We start from the raw sequence: 20,537 nt of genomic DNA, 5'->3' as shown, positions 1-20,537 counted from the left end.
GTTACGCATCCTTCGCGCCGCGTTCCAAAGCGTATTCATCGACGTTTCGCGCGATAATCCGTCCACGAATTGCCGCCAGTATCCGCGTTTCTTGGCTTTGATGAGGCTCTTGAGTTCGCGTTCAAGAGCCGAGTACGCTTCGAAATACCCGGGTGTTCCACGTTTCCGGAAAAGCTTAAACGCGTCGGACTTTTTACGATAAACCTCAGTGCATTGGTGGTCCCACCAAGGGGAAGGAGGTTTCCTACGGAAAGACGTTCCAGGAACCGGCCGAGTTTGAGCTCGAAGCGCGCTGTCCAAGATCAGATTGGAGAGGAAGTTATATTCCTCCAACGGTGGAAGCCCTTCTACCGACGACACGGCTTCCTCTATCGCGGTCTTGAACGTTGTCCAATCGATATTACGGGTGAGGTCGTACGCGACGTTAACGGGTTCCGACGGATTGAACCCACTGGCAATCGAAATTTTGATCGGCAAGTGATCACTACCGTGGGGATCCTGGATCACATTCCACGTGCAATCCAACGATAATGAGTTAGAGCAAAGTGTGAGGTCTAATTTACTTCCATTCGAAGATGGTCCAGCCAAACGTGTTACTTCTCCATTGTTAAGTATTGTCATATTGTAGTTATCACAGAGGTCATAGGGTATACGTCCCTAACCTCGGTCTAATATGCAGCCATAGATTACGTTTTTAATCATAACTCATCAATTAATTTACCTGCAAACGATATTCTACTGCTAAATGGTATGCTTAGATATGCTTATCATGTCGTTTGCTATCAGGAACCGCAAAAAGTTGAAAAACTTACTTTTTTTAAGACAAAAACTCACCAGGGAAATGTATGTAATATCGGTCTATTGTCCCCAAATTGGGTCTATTTATGGATGCAACTTCGTCCTATCCTGTTTGATTCTCAAAAAAAACGCTCTTGGTAACGTTTTCTTATGTTTTTTTTTTTATCACTATCACTGTTAACTTAATACTCTTCATTCCTCAAAACATTTCTTAGAGAAAATTTTACGAAAACTACATTAAATCACTCAAGTTAAAAATTAAAAATTAAAAATTTCGCTTATCGTCTTTCGACCGCAGAATATCTAAATCAAAACATTGTGATGTTCATTATACAGATTTGGCAGAAAAAATCTCCCTTCCTGTTCGTTCCTTATCATCCAAATGCAAACCACATTGTTGACGTTACTCTTATTGCTATATGCTGTCAAATGAATTTCATGGGCCAAAGTTAGGAACATAGAAAAGAAATGTGTCCCTAAAGTTGGGTCCATGATTTACTTGTGAAAACGTTGTTAAACAATTAAAATAAACATAAAATATTCAAACAGTAACTGTGAGTTTTACGTCTAGTGTGTATTATCAGGTAATTCCATTCAATAAATGCCATAATCAGGCCATTTGATGATCGTCAGTGCAACCTTCCCATCTTAACCTTAGAAGTCATGGCGGCTAAAAACTCCGAACAGAGTGATATTCTCAACCAGTTTTATTACTTACGAGAGCTGAAAATGTATTGAAATGTTGTGATATAAATTGATTTGTGTGTGGTACACATTTATCAATCATCAGTGATCAATATTTTCCTTATTTTTTGTGTAATATTCCTTAATTAATTATTTATTTGCGTGATAGGCCGAATGAAAGGACTAGACCCACATTACATACCGTAACCCTATATAAAAGTAGAACGGTTGTCATCATACAGTTCCCCCCAGCCTGTACCGTGGGAATTGAAATCTCCCATGATCAACCGTGGAGCAGGAAGTACCGAACATATATCTGAAAGTTGTTTTCGATTAACAACGGCTCTAGGAGGAATATAAACAGAAGCAATACAAAGGCTCTTACCTTTAATAATAGCCTGACATGCGACAACTTCAATACCTGTAAATTGTGGAAGATTCACTCTATAGAAAGAATGGCACTTTTTGATCCCCAAAAGTACCCCTCCTCCACGCGAATCCTCACGATCCAGTCGAATAATGTTAAAATCATAAAAAGGAAGATCTATATCTGAAGAGAGCCAAGTTTCACAAAGAGCAAATGCATCACAATGATTATTGTGAACTAAAAACTTAAAAGAGTCTAATTTAGGAATAAGACTTCGACAATTCCACTGTAGAATTGTGATCAAATCCCCGACCTCGTTTGGAAAATTATCCATCGAAGGAAATGATTGCTGCAATGAGGGGCCACTTCAATGTCAATTGCTTCAAGAGGGTCTTCACAGTAGGAAGCATTGCCAGAACAATGCTTTTGAGAGGATCAGAAATATTCAGGTACTTGAGAATATCGTCCACAATTTTATCAAATGAGAACAACCCAGATGAAGAAGGGGCTTCTGTTCTTAAAAATGGGACATCAGGGGTTTTGGATGTCCCCGGAAGAGGTGGAAAATCCTGGGTATAGTCAGTTCTTCTGAATCCAGGAGGAGTAGAAACTTCCTTTTTTCCACCACTCCTTGATTTGGGCAAGCTGATTTGGGGTTCTTCATTCTCAACTTTCCGCGAACGGATGCGTTTTCGTTTCCGTGCTGAAAAACAGAAAGAAGTTCCCTCCTCAGCCAAGTCAGAGTCAGTCTCGTCATCTGACAAAAGAGAAAAGGGATTTTTGTCGTTGGTCGATGGCGTGGCCGTCTTAAGCATTTCTGCAAAAGACTGCCGGGAACGTTCCTTAAGTGAGCGTTGTAATTTCTCCCGCGTTGTTTGTACACCGGGCATGACGAGATACCATGAGGAGTTCCCTTACAGTACACGCATTTTGGTGCGGTAGCTGCACAGGTGTCATCCCCATGCTTCTCTCCGCATTTGGAACAGCGTGCCTTGCTGCCACAGTGGGAGGCCGTATGTCCCAACTGCTTACAGTTTTGGCAGTTCATGACCCGGGGAACGAACAAACGCACAGGTAGTCGAAGTTTTCCCAGCTCGATGTAGTGAGGAAGGGCTGAACCAGAAAAGGTCACACGGAACGAGTCTGTGGGGGTAAAACTCTTTTTACCCTCGCTGACAGATACTGAGCCCAGTTTTTGGACATCCAGTATCTTCACCGGCGGAAGCAAACGGTTCTTGAAACGGCCAACCGCCTGCTTCTCCAAGATCTCGGGGGTCAGACTCGCTTCGGTGACCACACCTTCGATCTCCACATCACGAGCTGGGATGTAAACTCTGTACTCGAGTGTGAAGAGCTGGGAGGCAGCAATCTCGTTAGCCTGCTTCAGGTTAGAGACGGAGACACGAAGTTTATTGTGCCTAACCTTCGTGATTTCAGTCACGGCCGAGTATCGCTTCGTCAGATCATTAGTAATTTGCATTACATTCAAGGGTTTGTTTCTGGGCTGAAAGTAGACAACCCATGGGCCAGTCGAGTCATCTGGATAGGCTCGCGATCGGGGGTTTATCTGAGCCTGTCCTTTGCCAGACTGAGACGATGAACCAGGGAGAGATGACGTACGTTTTCGACCCTTCTTGCCATCGCGTGGCAAAGTGGTGTCATCTTCCGACAAAACGTCCATTTCGTCTTGCGACAAAATGTCCATTTTGCCGTACTAGTGGGAGCGAAAAACGCTCTACCACTGAAACGATAATCACTCGGACACAATACACAAAAAAAAACTACAAACACAGAACACAAACTTAAAATTTAACTGTGGGCGAAAGAGAGAAACAAGAACAAAAACTTATCTGATAATCCTATACTACTACCACCGAGCGTTTAAACGGCAGCAGCGGAGCGACGCGCAGCGTAGATGATCTTCGATCAGCGTGTGCGGGCGGTCTTCGTTGGTGTGTGCTTATGTGAGGGTCGGCACTCAGCTGAACACACGATGATAGATGAGCGGTGTAAATGCGGAGGCAGATGCTGACACTCGATGACGATGATCCGTGTGCAGGTATGCGTTACCACGCACCGATGGTGCGCAAAATGGTTGGCGAATTGGCAATCGTAAAAACAATTTTCCTTCCGATGATGCCGAAAACACACTTTCTTCTCAGAAAAAAACTCACTTTTAGTTAATTATTTAGCTGGGAACTCTAAGCGAGAAAAAACTGACAATTTAAATCAAGCGAATAGCGAGAAAACTTCCAAAATAGCGGAGCGCGAACTAAGTCGACCGTACTTCTTGCTAGGACGCAGTGGAATGTATTTTCCACCCATATGATATAAAAATGTGTAGTGTACGGCATAATGTTCCTCATATTGTTTTAGAAGTTTAGTTCTAACATAGATAAAAATCAGAAAAGAGGCCGTTTTAGCTAAAATTCACAAGACAACAGAACCAATAAAAGTCAATTAGATTGACAGAACATAGTTGCATTGCTTTTCAATGACGACCGATGACTGTTTCATTGATATATGATTTTTTCATAAATATGAATCCTCAGTAGACGTGTTTTTTTTTATCAAAGGCAAGTGTCACTCGAGCCATTCAAAATGTTCGTTATTTTATAAATTGCTGTTATGGTTCGAGTGACACTTGCCTTTGATAAAAAAACACGTCTACTGAGGATTCATATTTATGAAAAAATCATATATCAATGAAACAGTCATCGGTCGTCATTGAAAAGCAATGCAACTATGTTCTGTCAATCTAATTGACTTTTATTGGTTCTGTTGTCTTGTGAATTTTAGCTAAAACGGCCTCTTTTATGATTTTTATCTCTCAATCTATGAAATATACACGAAAACTATGTTGGAACGAAACTTCTAGAACAATATGAGGAACATTATGCCGTACACTACACATTTTTATATCATATGGGTGGAAAATTCGTAGAACAAATACTTTAAAATTCTTCACTTTTTAAGATATCTTCGAGCATGAAACTAAGTCAAACTTCAATAAAATCACTTCGAATAGTCAACCTTTGGTTACAAAGTTGATACATGACACATTAAACTTTGCTATGAAAATTGTTACAGCAGTTTTCGTTATTTCAGTCTCGAGATACAAATATTGTAAGCCGTAAATTACCTTAAAAACATAAAATTAACTAGAAGCACCTCTAAATCATCACCGATGTTGCTAAAAATTTACACAGAAGTTCAAATTAACATGACGAACAGCAATCACGGTTGACCCGTTACATTCCGAACATTTCGTTTAAAATGAACAGGTCTATTATAGATGCCTCTTTACGTATTTACATGCTGTAATTGGTTCTTTCTAAGGTCCATATTAAACACATAATTTTGATAAAACAATAGAAGGAATGATGCTTAAATTAATTTCCAACAGTGTATTACATATATATATATTTATATATATAAATTACTATTCGAGTGCATTCGGAACATTGTTGCTAACAGTAGCAAACGTGCCAATCAAACGCCAAAACGCCATCAGCAATATGTGACTAGTGTCTAACACTAAAGTCCGATCATAATCGGCGAAGATATTAGTGACATAAAGTGCGACTAAAGTGCCTCTGCCAGCAGCAAAAGTGACGCCATCGCATCGTTCTACCGGTATGTAGTGTGGCCTATTGTGGTTTCGCTGCTGTGTGACCAAGAGGTAGTCAAGTGCGGAAAAGTTGTTTTTTGACCTTGGGGCAGGCATTTTTACATTGATTTCTTTCCAACGTGCAACTGGTTGCGGTAGTAGGGGTAGGCTTGAGTAGTGTGGCCATGACGGCCACAAGCAGCGGTGACCCTGGCGGGTGAGGGAGAATACTGGCAATGTTCATGGATCCTACGAACAAGTTCGGAGATTTAACATTTCTGGAACTGATCAGAAAGGACAATGCGCCACTGCCGAAAAATCCTTTTATTTAATCGCCAAATAAGTTCTATCGAAGGTGCGTCAACTGAAGTGCAAGGTACCAGATACACCCTAAAAGTCCGTAATCCTTCCCAGGTTGAAAAATGATTGAAGATGACAGTATTGATCGATGACACCGAGGTTTTGGTCCAGCCACATCCAAACTTGAACGTTAGTCGCTGCGTCATTTCCTGTTTTGAGTTGATGGACATGGAGGAAAAAGATGTGTTGCTGGAACTAATTAGACAGGGGGTGATTCGTGTTCAACGAATAACACGGAACGATAACGGTAGCCGCGTTAACACGTCTATCTTGATTCTAACTCTCGCTAAATGTAGCTATCCCGCAAATTTTAAGACTGGTCTCTTGAGTGTTGCTACCTCTATATACTACCCAAATCCGCTGCTATATTATGCTAATATAACAATATTTCCGATATGGTCATCCACGCGTCTGCTGTCCTGGTCCACAACGTTGTATACATTGTTCCGCCGAACGTCATGTTGAAGAGAATGAGAAATGCGGAGAAGCTGCCACTGTATTAACTATGGAGGACCGCATCGAAGAAGAAAAAGTGCAACAAGTCGAATAACACATCACACGGTCGCCAAAGTCCTCCATTGAAAAAAGTAATCGCTGTAAGTATCGACGAGGAGTGTGAAATCGACGAAACGCTCTAATTACACAATGAGCAGTATTAACGACCAAGCAACGAACACGGACAACGATTTGGGCCATCGATTTGGAAGCAGAGAATGTGTAGTACCTCTTCTACTCTCAAAATCGGTGCGGGAAGGGAGAGCGTGAAGTAACCTCCCCCCTCCCAAGGATGGGAGCGGATATTCAGGGGGCAGCAGGTGGGACCAATCACGAGTGTCTTGCACCTTCTATATCCTCCTGGAATTCGGTCGAAATTTCTACTCGAGTGCACAGTTCATCATAATCGTCTTGTTCGTCATCACTATCATCCACAAACGCGAACGAGCTAAAACTCCTCATCGCCGACAATGAGCCCTCTATTGTAGCGCTTCAGGACACGAAGGTCAGCCAAAGTGTGTTACAACCAGACTTCGTTGGAAGGAACCACACGCCCCTCTTGGAATCGAACAGCGTACACCACTGGCAACATGGGGTAGGCCTTGCTATCCGGGAAGGTATACCTTTCGAGCGCGTGCAACTAGATACCGTTTTACAGCTTGTAGTTGAACGCATCTACGCTCCGATCCAGATAACATTAGTATCCATCTATATTCCACCGAGTGCAGTCCAGGGTAGTCAGACCGCACTCAATGAGTTATTCGAGCAACTAAAAGGTTATGTTTCTAGGCGACTTCAACGCGCACCATCTCGCTTGGGGGTCACAAACATCGACCGCCCTTCATTGCTGAAAAAAACTCTGGACAAACAACTAGTGATTCTCAATAACGGCTCCCCTACTCGCATCGACCCGGCTACAGGTAACACTTCGGGAATCGACCTCCGAGTATCTGGCACGTAGGTTTACTTGGCAAACCCTTTCGGATACATTCTACAGTGATCACTTTCCTATAACGGTGTCCATTCCCGGGTGGTCGTATACGCGAACAACACGACAAAAATGGCTCTACGAACAAGCCGACTGGTCGTTATATGAAAGCATCACAGCAGCGACTAAGTCCGTACCACGAACCAGCGGTCGTGTTGGACCTAAAGCGGTACCATGGTGGTGCCCCGAAGTAAAGGCGGCAATTCGACGACGAAGAAAACGTTTACGATCCCTGCGACGTGTACAACTTTCCTACCCAGACCAACACCAAGCATAAGCTATATAGATTCCAGGAAGCCAGAGCAGCGGCACGACAGGCTATCAACCAGGCCAAACCGCAATCGTGAGAAAACTTCGTAGCGAAAATCTCACCAACGGTTAACGCTCTGCGAGGCAGTCGGCAACAATTAACCGTAGTGCTCAAGCGAGCAGATGGATTCACGACAAGCCCGAATAAGTAGCGGAGGAACTAGGGAAATGCTATAGTAGAAGATCAGCGACCTCTAGCTACTCTCCATCTTTCCAGATGGTTAAGACAGCAGCCGAATGAGAATCCTTGGATCTCTCATCAAACACCGATAAAGACTACAACGTCGATATCAGCCTTAACGAACTCCTGTGGGCCCTTGGGTGGGCCCTTGACTAAATTGGGTATCCGTAACTCCAACGTCTTCCTTTGTCCGCGAAAATGACGCTTCTTGAGCTACTCAATAGAATCTGGGACGAGGGTGTGCTTCCCGTTAGCTGGTAAAATGCTGTAGTCGTACCCATTCCAAAACCGCACTGCAACGACTCCGGACCTGATGCCTTCCGTCCAATCTCGATCACCAGTTGCATGGCAAAGCTGTTCGAGCGGATTATCAATCGTCGATTGACCACCGAGCTAGAGTCGAGTGGACGTCTTGACAAACGTCAGCACGCCTTTCGTGCAAGCACTTATACCTATTTTGCCGAGTTGGAAAGATCGCTGCCAACCCAAGATGAACACTGCCTGATAGCCTCCTTGGACCTGTCGAAAGCATACGATACGATAAAATCATGGCGATTACGTGGTCGGATGAAGAACATGCTGCAAAGCTTCCTTTCGGAGAGGACATTCCAGGTGTCCGTAGAAGGACATATTTCTCGCAAACACCAGCTGGAAAATGAAGTACCACAGGGTTCCGTCCTATCAGTGACGCTGTTTCTCGTCGCAATGCAGCCTATCTTCCGGGTGATACCAAGAGGAGTCGACACTCTCTTGTATGCAGATGACATTCTTCTCGTCGTACGAGGGGCAAAAAATGAAGGCTTACATCGTAAACTGCAGGCCGCCCTAAAAGCTGTCGACAAGTGGACGAAAAGCGTTGGATTCTGCATATCAGCAACAAAGTCGTACATTTTGTATTGCAGTCCAAATGCATGTCGAGAACCTAGGCATAACATCGTAATAGACCGAGTATCCATCCCGAAGACATCCGTTTGAGAGTCCTGGGTGTAACCTTCGACCGAACTCTGTCAAATGGTGAAGAAAGCGTGCGAACCTCGGTTACGAATCCTTCAGATGATCGGTGCCAAACTTCCGCGTGGCGATCGAAAATCGCTACTGCAAGTGGGCTCGGCCCTAGTGACCGCGAAATTGATGTACGGAATTGAAGTAGTTAGCCAAGGAGGACCGGTAACGCTGCAGAACCTCGATCCAGTCTACCATAAAATGGTACGGTTTGCTTCCGGAGCCTTCGTCACCAGCCCTATAGAATCGATCATGGCTGAATAGTAGCACAATCCATAGTACGAATTGCAATTCGGATACTAGCGAAGAATCGGAACAACACCAGTGTTACGGACGGCCTTGAAAAGTATTCGAGTCCTACCGCGAAGGATTACAGTTCAGACTCGAATACCCCGTTGTAACCCTGTTACCGGTACGCGCACTTCTTGTAATCGGAGCAAGTTTGCTCGTATCACTTTGGCAAAAGATCAGCTTTCGTTTCAAAGTACCTCGGCCTTTCAAAGCTCCAGACTAGATCCCTCTCACTGTCGGAGGGTTAGCGATTGGAGGAGAAAAGAAGTCTTATTAATCTCTATACGAGCTCACCTTTTCGCAATTACTTGAGAGTAATCGTCTTTCGGATTTTCCAGTAATTTATCAGATCTGAACCGTTCGGTTGTATAACGATAACTAACTTTATTCACAAGAAACTATTACTATTTATACAAATTCTTATCCTAAAATATTTTACCTAAGAATGCTCTTTTGAGCTATGTAGACAGTAAGAAGAACACATTTCTTTTTGCGCTCCTTCGGAGGGCAATAAAAAAGGGATACAAAATGTAAAAATGTTTCGTTTGCGTTACGCGTTTAGTTGTTCATTATCCTATCCTTTGGGGTTTTCCCACAAAACTACATTCAGCCTGGCGGCTTTTGTTATTTTTCCTGTCTGGTTTTTGCCCAAAATTCTAGCGTCATTTTATTACGGTTTTGTTGGTCAATTTCGATAACAAGTCTGTATCGCGTTCATAACAACCAGTCTTCCTCTTATTCGGCGAGCATCGGATCAACTCAATGAGCTGACAGACTCTGCGCTCCCCACTGTCGGTCAACTTGTGCGGCAGACCGATTGTCCGTGGCACAAACGAAAAGCTTCGATCTTGTGGGACGTCAAAAAATGTGTACGAGCCGGCGATCCTCCAGAGAAAATCCGTCCGATAGTGCAACAACTACTGTCGACCCGCTTTCACCGTTCAGCCGTCATCTATACCGATGGATCCAAACACGACAACACTGTAGGTGCTGCATTCCATAATAATGGTTTAGCGGGAAAGTACAGCCTCCCGACGCAATGTAGCGTTTTTTCTGCGGAGGTGTTTCCGCTGGATACCTGGACACGCCGGCATCCAAAGAAACAACGAAGCTGATCGGTTAGCAAACATGGCGAGAACAGAACCTCCTATTTGTATACCAATCCCAGGTAAAGATGCGTTAAGAATGGTGAAGCAAACAATACGCCAACGATGGAACGACCAATGGTTCGCGACCAGAGACTCCAAACTGAGAGAGATCAAAGACGGCACGCACACGCACAAGTGGACGGAACGGGGAAGTACTTTCGACCAGCGTGTGCTTACACGACTGAGAATCGGTCACACGAGGCTAACCCATACGTTCTTATTGAAGAAAGAAGCCCCACCCAGTTGTTGTGGAACGGTTTTAGACGTGCGACACGTGATTTTGCAGTGCAACATTGACACAAAAAGCTTACGAGATGCGTTAGGAAACTCTGAGGAGCAAACCACCAATTTGCTGAATTTTCTACGCCAAACTGGACTTTACCGAAAAATTTGAAGGATGCAGAGAAAAGAAGGAACAGCGGAAACCCGGTGTAGTGGCAAGCAAATTAATCAGATAATGGAGCAAGGAAGGAAGGAATAATGTGAAGAAGATGGAGCAGCCGAAACCCGGTGTAGCGGCAAGAAGATTAAGCAGATAACGGAGCAAGGAAGGAAGGAAGAATGCAATATGTAACAGGATAAAGGTGAACTAAGCTGGAGAAAATTGATACGGTCATGTAATGAAGAACACAAAGCGGATAGCGGATGGAAGCTTAAGAAGAAACAACGTGAGTTGTGCATTGAAGCAGAAGATGAACAGAAGATTTTGGATGAAGCGAAGTATCAGATGAAGGCGGAACGTAAAACGATGCTGAAGAAGAGGAAGAATATCAAGAAGATAAAGCGAAAAATAGCAAAGCATCAGATGATGGAGAAACAGAAAACGAAGCGGAAGAAGAAGAAGAAGAAGATCAGGAAGATGAAGTGGAAAATTGCTAAGTAAAGAAAGCGGCACCGAAGGAAAATTGAAGAAGGCATGAAAACGTAGGAGCGGAAAACAAGACAATGGAAATAAAGAAGGATGATGAAGAAATGAAGAAAATAAACAAGTTGTCTATGGAGAAAATAAAGAAGAAAATAGCTCAAAGAGTGACTTTAGAAGAATACCAAAAAGCAACAAAATATCAGAAGAAGTGAAGAAAATACAAGAAGGCGAAGACGATACAGAGATGATTTAGCAAAGGTGAAGATAAAGCAGACCCGTAAGCAAGATGTCAAGATAAGTGAATTGAAAAAGAATTATAACAATTAATAAATGAATATGACATGAATGTATATATTTAGTTTTGATTTATCTATGACGCGGGAGATTCGTGGAATCCCAGAACATCATCGTTCCATGATTGTTCCGTCAATTTATGCTGTGAAGTTTGGCCAAGTTGATTCCGCAAGATCGTTCTTCACAGATGGATCACTAATAGAGGCGTCCGCTGGTTTTGGTATTTATAACGAATTTCATAGCGTCTCCCGAATGCTTCATGCTCCTTATTCCGTATATGTTGCTGAACTGGCGGCAATACACTATACGCTAGAAACGATCGCCTCACTTGCACCAGATCACTATTTTATTTTTACGGATAGTCTCTGTTCTGTCGAGGCTATTCGCTCCATGAGGCCGGTAAAGCACTCCTCGGATTTTCTCATGAAAATACGAGAGCTTCTGAGTGCTTTATCTTTTAGATCTTTTGTCATCACCTTTGCATGGGTCCCATCTCATTGCTCGATTCCGGGCAATGAGAAGGCGAACTCACTTGCTAAGGTGGGCGCTATGCAAGGCAATATTTACGATCGACAAATCGCCTACAATGAATTTTTCTTCATTTATCGTCAACAGTCGCTCGCCAGCTGGCAAAATAAATGGAGTGAAGGAAGTTTGGGACGATGGCTATTCTCGATCATCCCTAAGGTGTCGAAGAGTCCTTGGTTCAAGGGGTTGGATGTGGGTCGAGACTTCATTCGTCTGATGTCTCGCCTCATGTCCAATCACTATTCGTTAAACGCTCACTTGTTTCGTGTTGGACTGGGAGACAGCAATCTCTGTGAATGTGGACAAGGTTACCAAGACGCCGATCACATCCTTTGGTCTTGTGCTGAGCATCGTGGAGTCAGATCACATTTTTATGATTCCCTTCGGGCTCGAGGTAGACAACCTAATGTTCCAGTTCGGGATATTTTGGCTAGACGTGATCTGGAGTTTATGAAACTCATATATGTTTACTTTAAGAATACTAACCTTAGATTGTAAGTTTGATTAACCTTGTGTTTAGTTTGTGTATTGTGCGTGTAGTTTTTTTTTTAATGTTTGTTTTCAAGATGAATAGAAATAAGTTCATGTTTTAGGATTAGTTAAATATTTGTATAATAAATCATACTTCAAACCTCCTTCTCCCTTTCCCTATCCAAAAAATTGTAAATCTCCACTAACCTCGAGACGACCGCGAGTAATCGGTTCAATTCCTTTTACTCTAGATTTAAGACATTAATCATGTATAATGCAAATGATAACTCGGCTCTGTAAAGTTTATTTGATTGTGCCTGTACAAATAAATTAATATATCAAAAAAATGAATGTATATATATGATTGCATGTAAAATGTCAAAAATAATAAGAAAAAAAACTATTCGAGCGCACAACATCTGTTAACTGGAATCCCGCAATGTTGCAATAAATAGTAATGCATTGAAGAACAGCGAACACGAACATCGAAGCCAAACGAAATTGTTGGTTTTATAATCCATCGGAATCCATTTAATACAATTTTGCAACCGGCTGGTTTACATTCAGTATAACGTAGTGGCATAACGGTGTGTGAGAAATATTTTAGAGTAGTTATCTAAAAATGTAGGAGAAAGTCACTATTTGCAAATGGTCAAGGATTATCGAACCATTAGTTTTATTTATTATTGTTGTTCTAGCAAACACACCGTGGGCACAGAACCCTTAGTTGAATACATAATAATTATGAAGCCGTAAACTCAATGTTGCCATTTGGTATTCAGGTAATATCTCTAAATGCAGTGCATAGTTTACAAGCTAACTTTAAAGTACCCATTATCCAGTAAAATGTCACCCCTTTTTGAATAAAACTGGCATAATGGGTAATGAGTATCTGTAATCCTATTAATGAGTAACTGTCACCCATTAAATACCAATAATGGGTATCAGTTACTTATTAAATGGGTGAACAATTTACCCATTAATGAGCTTAGCCACTTTATTTGAAAACGGGTGAATAAATGAATGCTCATCAATGGGTACTTTCAAGTCAGCGTGTGATGCAACACGTAATTTCGCTCGTATTCTTCACTAGTTATTATTGTTAGTATGCACATTGTACAACGCAAAAGTGAAGCCCACATATCTATATGCAACTCAACTGACTCATGGTGCTTTTACTACGAACCATCATCGATGAATATATATGTTCATAAAGTAGTTAGCAGAACTAATGCAACGTTCATCGTCATAAATTTTGCATCCTTGTCAGCTAGGTTCCCAACCTTTTTCAAGTGGCGTACCCCGTAGCAAAGAATCAAAACAAAGGTTTTTATAAGAAGGGTTATTCAAATGATTGAAACACATATTTCAAAATATTTTCTAAACGATCATCGATACCTTAGAAAATGTTTTAAAATAAGTTTTTTTTATGAACTTTGGAGTAGACAGTAATTGCTAAGGATTGTAATTTTTAAGTTCATTGTTTAATATTATTATTAGTCACAAATTCAAACATCGTAGAATGTTCAAAAGTTGCACGAAAAGCATCTGGTTAAGATTAATTAGTGTTTGATTTTTTAATAGATAATTGTTAAAAAAAAATGTTTATATTAAACGATAAATTTTTAACTAAAAGCTTCAATAAAGTTGGATGAACAAAACTATATTTTTGTTTTTAATTATTTGTATACAATGATAAAAACAGAATTAAATCATTTTTAAGGCGATTTTTCATGCTTGAATAAAAAAATTATAACAGTCAAATTAACAACCTTTCACAAATATAAATTTGGGTTGGCATATTTCGCGGTAGGCTGACTGGGAAACTTATGTACATTACCGGACCTAAGTGTATCACGTCACGAGTGTTTTGTTTTTCTCCAGAAAAGCTCAAAGTGCTTTTTCAATGTATAAAAAATTCCGAAATATGGTTGCTGGTTAATCGAATATAAAAAATTAAGAAATACTAACAATAAACATTTACTGAAATTACCAAACTCGTTTTGAAGTAAAATTTCCGATTATTAAAACCCTTAGCAGTAACATTATAAAGGCTACTTAATTTTAAACAGATACGATTTTTTGGCAAACCCCCAGGGGTACGCGTACCCCAGGTTGACAACCGCTATGCTAGCGCACAAATAGTTTTACTATCTAGTGCCGTTGTGTGTTGGAAATACGCAATCAGCATGCGGTAGTTAATAACGAACAATAACTCAATTGAACCTACCTTCATTTTCACCGCTACGGGAATAGTTTCCGCAACGCATTCCACCAGATCGAAATCTTCGTTCGGAACATTGCTCGTTGCGTTCGACTGCGGGTCGCTTGATTCTGAATGCTTGATGCATGCATTGTCTGCCGGTGATAGTAATCTCATTTTGTAAGCCACCAAAGCCCCAATCGATAGACAGCATCCGAAGAATATTACCACCATGACGATTACCAATAGATGATTATCGATCCGATGTTCAATGTTTGCTGTATGGAAGAAACGTTTCAACGATGAGGATGAATATTTAACGATTGAATGAGAGTAATAATCTCCAATTAAGACTTACCATCCTTGCTTTGTGTGAGAATATTTTCAGCCTTCACAGTTGCCTCAGGCTCATCAGAATATTTATGGCTTATCTGGCCACTGGAGGAATCATCCACTTGATTAGGAGCGGGGGTTAGCTCGTCATCATAGAACTCATTCAGCTCAAAATGCTGATCCAATTCATCATCTTCCAGAGGGGTAATGTAGCGGTCTCTAAAAACATTTCTGGATACTGATGGAAATAAGCAAAAGAAGCAACGAAAAGAAATCTCATTAATAACGTAATAGTTCATTGCGAAGAAAGAGAACTTCATGGGAAAATTACCACATGCGTAAACAACTTTCAGAGAAACTCGAACATTGTTAGAACATGGATTGCCAAAGGTGGATGCTTCTACCGCAACGGTACATTTTCTCCTTCCCTGGCAGATTTCCGTCAGTGTGTGACTGGTATGGGTCGACAGGCAAGCTACAAAGTCAAGAGTAATTTCATCTCAAGTGGCCGGCGCCCAATTACGTCCTGTTTACTTACTGTCCTCCTTGGAGCCAGCCGTCTGCGTACAATGCGAGCTCTCGTAGGCCGTCCTCCCATAGCTAGCACTGTAGATAGCAACCCTAGTGTAACGACCGCAGGCCAATCGTATCACATCTTTCTCGCATCCAATGAGGCTACGGAACTCGACTGGCGTTCCAACATTAAGGAAAGGACGAGAGAGAAAACATCCAAGAATCGCAAGGAAACAGAATTTACCACAGAGAAAATAACACACACTTTCCTTTAATGAATGAATCAATTTGAACAATTTCTGCGAAATGGCTTACATGGTCTGCATTTGTGGCTCACTTCTACCAGTTTGTGGATGCCGGAACATGGAACAGTGTCGAATACTTTCGGAGTGGCTCGGAACGAACACTTGCGTTTCTTCTGGCAGGCTTCGACTACAATTTGCAGGATGGAATACTGTAATCGATTCAATTGATGAGTTAAACACATGCAATTTTTAGGATTGAAGTGTCATGTAAAATCGATTATCGCAGACCTTGTTCACAGAGTACCACTTTGGCAAAGTTTGCTATCATTAAGTTCGGCTATTATTTACTTGATTGTCATAAGGCAGTCGACTGGATAGAATACTTTTATTGGGTAAAAACGATAAGATCAATCAAAGCATTAGGAAACTTCCATTCAATGCTTCCATAATCTAGATACCGAAGTAGAGAACCGCTGATGTGATCGACTAAACTGTTCCTGGAATGGAAAATTCGATTCACCATTTATCAGATATCTGATTGAAGAAAATTCTTCTATATCATCTCCAACGATTAGCGGCGCCGGTGGTGTAGTGGTAAGCGTGATTACCTCTCACGCCAGCAGGCCTGGGTTCAATCTCAGTCGGCGGGAAGTAAAACCGTTGGTCTACGGTTCATGAGTTGATGGGTCGATAGGTTGTGTCCAGGTGTGAGAGCTGCCTCCCTGACGTCGGTAGCATTGGTGGCTCAGCACGGAAAACAAGATCAACGGAACACAAATCAAGGGAAAAAAAATCCCCTAAGATTCTGCATTTCGCGATGTTTTCTCCGAAATTCTATTAAATTTGTTATTTCTATTTTAAGCGGTGATACCAAATAGCAAACAATCCAATTGGAATTAGACAGGTTGCGCCTTATATCTATGTGTGCATTGTCAAGCATATTGAACACGAAGTTTCTTGCCAATTCCAAATACTGGTTAGAAAAATTAGACATTTGAATAATAACACGAGCTGTATTATTATGGACTACATTCGGGAAAAAGAGACATTAGCACCAATCCGAGAAAAAATATTGTTTTATATTGGTGGCAGACACTATATTCTTATTTTTCGATACAAATGAGGCTCACTGATAAAAGAGTCCATTGAAACAAATATAAAATTATAAATGATTGAGAGAACAATGCGTTGAATGGACAAAAGATGATATTCTTAGAAGGGAGCAATACGTCGAATGATTCAAAGAGAGAAAAACGGTCGATTAGACAAGTCGAGACAAAAACAAAAGTGTAGACTAGATTAGACTAGAACAAATTGTCTCTAATGGACAAAATGTTGAATAGTTTAGGGAAAGACAAAAGGTCGATTGGTCACAAGAGGGACAGAAGGCCGATGGGACAAAAAGTCGAATGGACAAAGGACGAATGAGAAAAAAAAAAGTCAAATGGTGCAAAGAGGGAAAAAAATTACAAAACTTCACATGATTCAGTGACGAACAAAAGGTCGAATGATCCAAAAGGGAACAATCTGTTGAATAATTCATAGAAGGACTGCAGATTGAATGGACAAAACGTTGAATTGTCCCGTTCAACAAAGTTTCTGCAGTGCTACGACTTCGAAATTTAGTGGTTGAGTTCGTCATAGATTAACCTATCGCAACCCGGGCAGCCGAACGATTTGCAGTTCCATGAGTTTCCAATCGTAGTCCTTATTTCGTCGTATAGTTCTGTGCCGATTGTTTCGATCCATATTTCTTTGTTCGCTATTTGCAACTTTATATTTTTTCCAAGGCCGCTTGTTGGGCCTGTCCCAACCCCCTGTCTAACTGGAGGACCATCGTGGATAGCTATGTTTTGAGTCACACTCTGGTACTAGGACGGTGATCAGCCGCTCTTAACATGAAGAACAAACGCCGTTTTGAACCGCACCTCCATGGTGAACAGACGCTCGGGTTTTTGAAGCATTTCCTATATCACCTTACTATGGCTACCGCGCCAGTGTTCGCAGTCGCACTTTGCTATTATCGGACTGGCAACATTACCCAGGCTACACCACCCAGTTGTTTACAATGACACACAATAGATGAAGAAAACTACGAGCACGGTTCCTGTTACGAGTCACATAAAAACAAATCTATATCTACATATATATATATATCAATATTAGCTTAAGTTTATGAGTTCTAGAAATTTCGTTCAAACATAGTTATATACACGAAAACTCCATAGATTGGGAGATAAAAATCAGAAAAGAGGCAATTATAGCTAAAATTCACAAGACAACTGAGCCAATAAAAGTTTGAATTAGATTGAACATAGTTGCATTGCTTTTCAATGACGACCGATGGCTATTTCATTGATAGATGATTTTTTTAGAAATATGATAGACGTGTTTTTTATCAAAGGCAACTCGGAAACTACTGAAACTGAACCGATCGGAGTGAAAATTTGTCTGTAGGGGTTTTTGGGGCAAGAAAAGGTTCTTATGATGGTTCGAGACCCCTAACCCCGATAAAAAAATCATTGCCTTACACATTGCTACAAAACAAAACAGTTCTTGACTTTCGTCATTTTCAACTAATTTCGCGAAATTTAAGAAATTTCACTGCTTCCGTGAGATCGCAAATTTACATTTCTTTTGTTTCTCCCTCTTATCCTTAATAAATTCTCGAAGGAACCATCTATAAATGATGTAGTATATGTTTGACCAAGTTTGGCCCTTTTTGCACTCATAGCGTATTTTGCTATACCTAATACATGGACGGTCACAACTTCTGAAACACCCCCCTTCCCCCTCAAATATTACGTCATTTATGCATGTGCCACACAATCATCTGCATATATTGTCTCTACTTTTGCAACGTTAAGCACAGGAAGTATCACCGCTCATCGCTCGCTCGCTCAATGTTAAAAAGATAGGAATTGCCTGACACATCTTTGAGGAAACTAAAATAGCTGGAAATCCACATCCCTGTTTTATGCTCTATAACTTGTGGTCCCACCAGTATGGAGCTGTGGAGAGTTGCTTGTGTTTTCAGCAGGTAAAATAAATAAAACAATCAAACATCCCCCTTCTGAAGCATGGTAAAAATTGAAGCGGTATCCCAAAATTATGCCGGTCAATTCATATTAATCATGGCTAATGAACTACACAGCGAGGGTCTCGGGGAATTTTCCGAGGGTTGTGCAATTATTTCAACTCGCATTTTTAGCAAACATATCTGCCAATGCTTTCTTCCGAATGTTGGCCTTTCTCCATTAAGATTGAGTGCCTCACATATTCTACACTGGCTGTTATCGTTTCATTTGATGTTCAGGATCAATGCCCATAAGCATCAGCCGTGTCAGCGCCCCAGCTTGCAGAACATGCTGGAAGGGTCATGGAAAAATGAAACCGGGCACATCTCAACATAAATCAGTCCGGGAAAATATACCAACCATGATAGTACACCGGTGCGATGGGGATAATAAATCTTGGAGAAAAAGGTTTGTTTCCAAATAATGTCACCCAACCGTGGGGAGAGTCCGATTTTTACATCTTTACTACCTGTTTTTTTACCGATGGAAATTCGTTTCGCGCTCCATTGAAGTGGGTCTGCAGGTATCTGTTATTATAATAGCTGTTTGCATTTCGAAACCAAGGTTATCTGGTTTCTTTGAGAGATAAGACACAGAAGGAAGTATTTCAGGTGAAAAAGGCAATCATCCTTAATCATCAGAGGAAAGTATGTCTATTTAGATACTTTAACATTTCATAGGAAAATAAATTTCGTATCAGAATCTGTTTCCGCGAGGCTGAACGATGTCGAAAATACCTAAAAACGCATTAAACATTTCCTTTTATTACTTTTATCCAAAATCTATGGAACGAGCTTATGTATTGATTGGAATTAGTGATGAAGCCAGAAACAAAAATGTGATTTAAACTAATGTATGGTCATTATTTTTACTGTGTTGGATTATCTATTTTTAAATGGTTCTCGAGTTATATAATTATTGGAATGTCTTTGGAATGATAGTTAGGTAATATAAGTTACAAGAAGAGGTTGTAATGTACGTGTTTGACTCATAAAACCTGTAAATATTGCATTCAGAGCGTCACAATCACCGATGCCACTTCCTCTCCTATTTATAGACCACTGTGATTTTTCCCAAATCAAACGTTTAGTTTCCAATAAGCAGATGCTTAGTACAACATTAATTGAAAATTAGGGGGATTTTGTTATTGAATTTCAAAATCAGAGCAAAGCTCATATCAGGTTAAATGCTTTGACTAAAACTGGAAATTCTGGAGGAATTGAAAATCGAAATTCGATCCAATTTCACAAAGTTGACCAATACCACTTCCACCACTCCGGTGTCCTCTAGACGGTCTGGTAATAGGTCACGCACCATAGGAAGCCGACGGTTATTCGAGAAAAAGGACAATAACTTGCCACCTCTTATGACTGCTACCGGAGATTCGCCGTCTCCAAGTCTAGGCCGTCTAACTGTTCCCGTTTCTAAGGATAAGTTTTGGTTATACCTATCTCGGATTTCCCGTGACGTTTCTGCTGAGCAGATCACCGAACTTGCCAAGCAACGTTTGTCAACGGAGGATGTTGAAGTTATCCGACTGGTTGCTAAGAGTAAAGATATCCAAACCATGTCGTTTGTCTCCTTCAAAGTAGGCGTCTCTACAAATTTGAAGGCGAAAGCATTGTCGTCCTCTACATGGCCCAAAGGAATGCTGTTTCGTGAATTTGTTGACAACCGCAAAGCCGAAAATTTTTGGAAGCCGCCTGGATTGCCAATAAATACACCGCAGACAACTCCGAAATCCAGCGAGTCACCTCATCAAATGCCTATGACGG

The 20,537-nt window shown here is 41.2% G+C and overlaps 1 protein-coding gene across 1 annotated transcript in view; it reads right to left on the bottom strand.

Moving 5' to 3' along the window:
• Window positions 1-20,537, bottom strand: part of LOC135710667 (uncharacterized) — an 82,368-nt gene that overhangs the window by 34,811 nt on the left and 27,020 nt on the right. Inside the window, exons 4-8 of the mRNA XM_065233309.1 lie at window positions 15,756-15,894; window positions 15,466-15,615; window positions 15,259-15,402; window positions 14,953-15,165; window positions 14,622-14,872 (exon numbers count right to left, since the gene is read on the bottom strand). Of these exons, the coding sequence (XP_065089381.1) occupies window positions 14,622-14,872; window positions 14,953-15,165; window positions 15,259-15,402; window positions 15,466-15,615; window positions 15,756-15,894 (897 nt within the window). The remainder of the gene's footprint in view (window positions 1-14,621; window positions 14,873-14,952; window positions 15,166-15,258; window positions 15,403-15,465; window positions 15,616-15,755; window positions 15,895-20,537) is intronic.

Source organism: Ochlerotatus camptorhynchus, unplaced genomic scaffold (assembly GCF_037179485.1).
Source record: "Ochlerotatus camptorhynchus isolate MF236.1 unplaced genomic scaffold, CSIRO-AGI_Acam_v1.1 ptg000398l, whole genome shotgun sequence".
NCBI classification, from domain to species: Eukaryota; Metazoa; Arthropoda; class Insecta; order Diptera; family Culicidae; genus Ochlerotatus; species Ochlerotatus camptorhynchus.
This window is presented reverse-complemented; position numbering and strand designations above follow the sequence as displayed.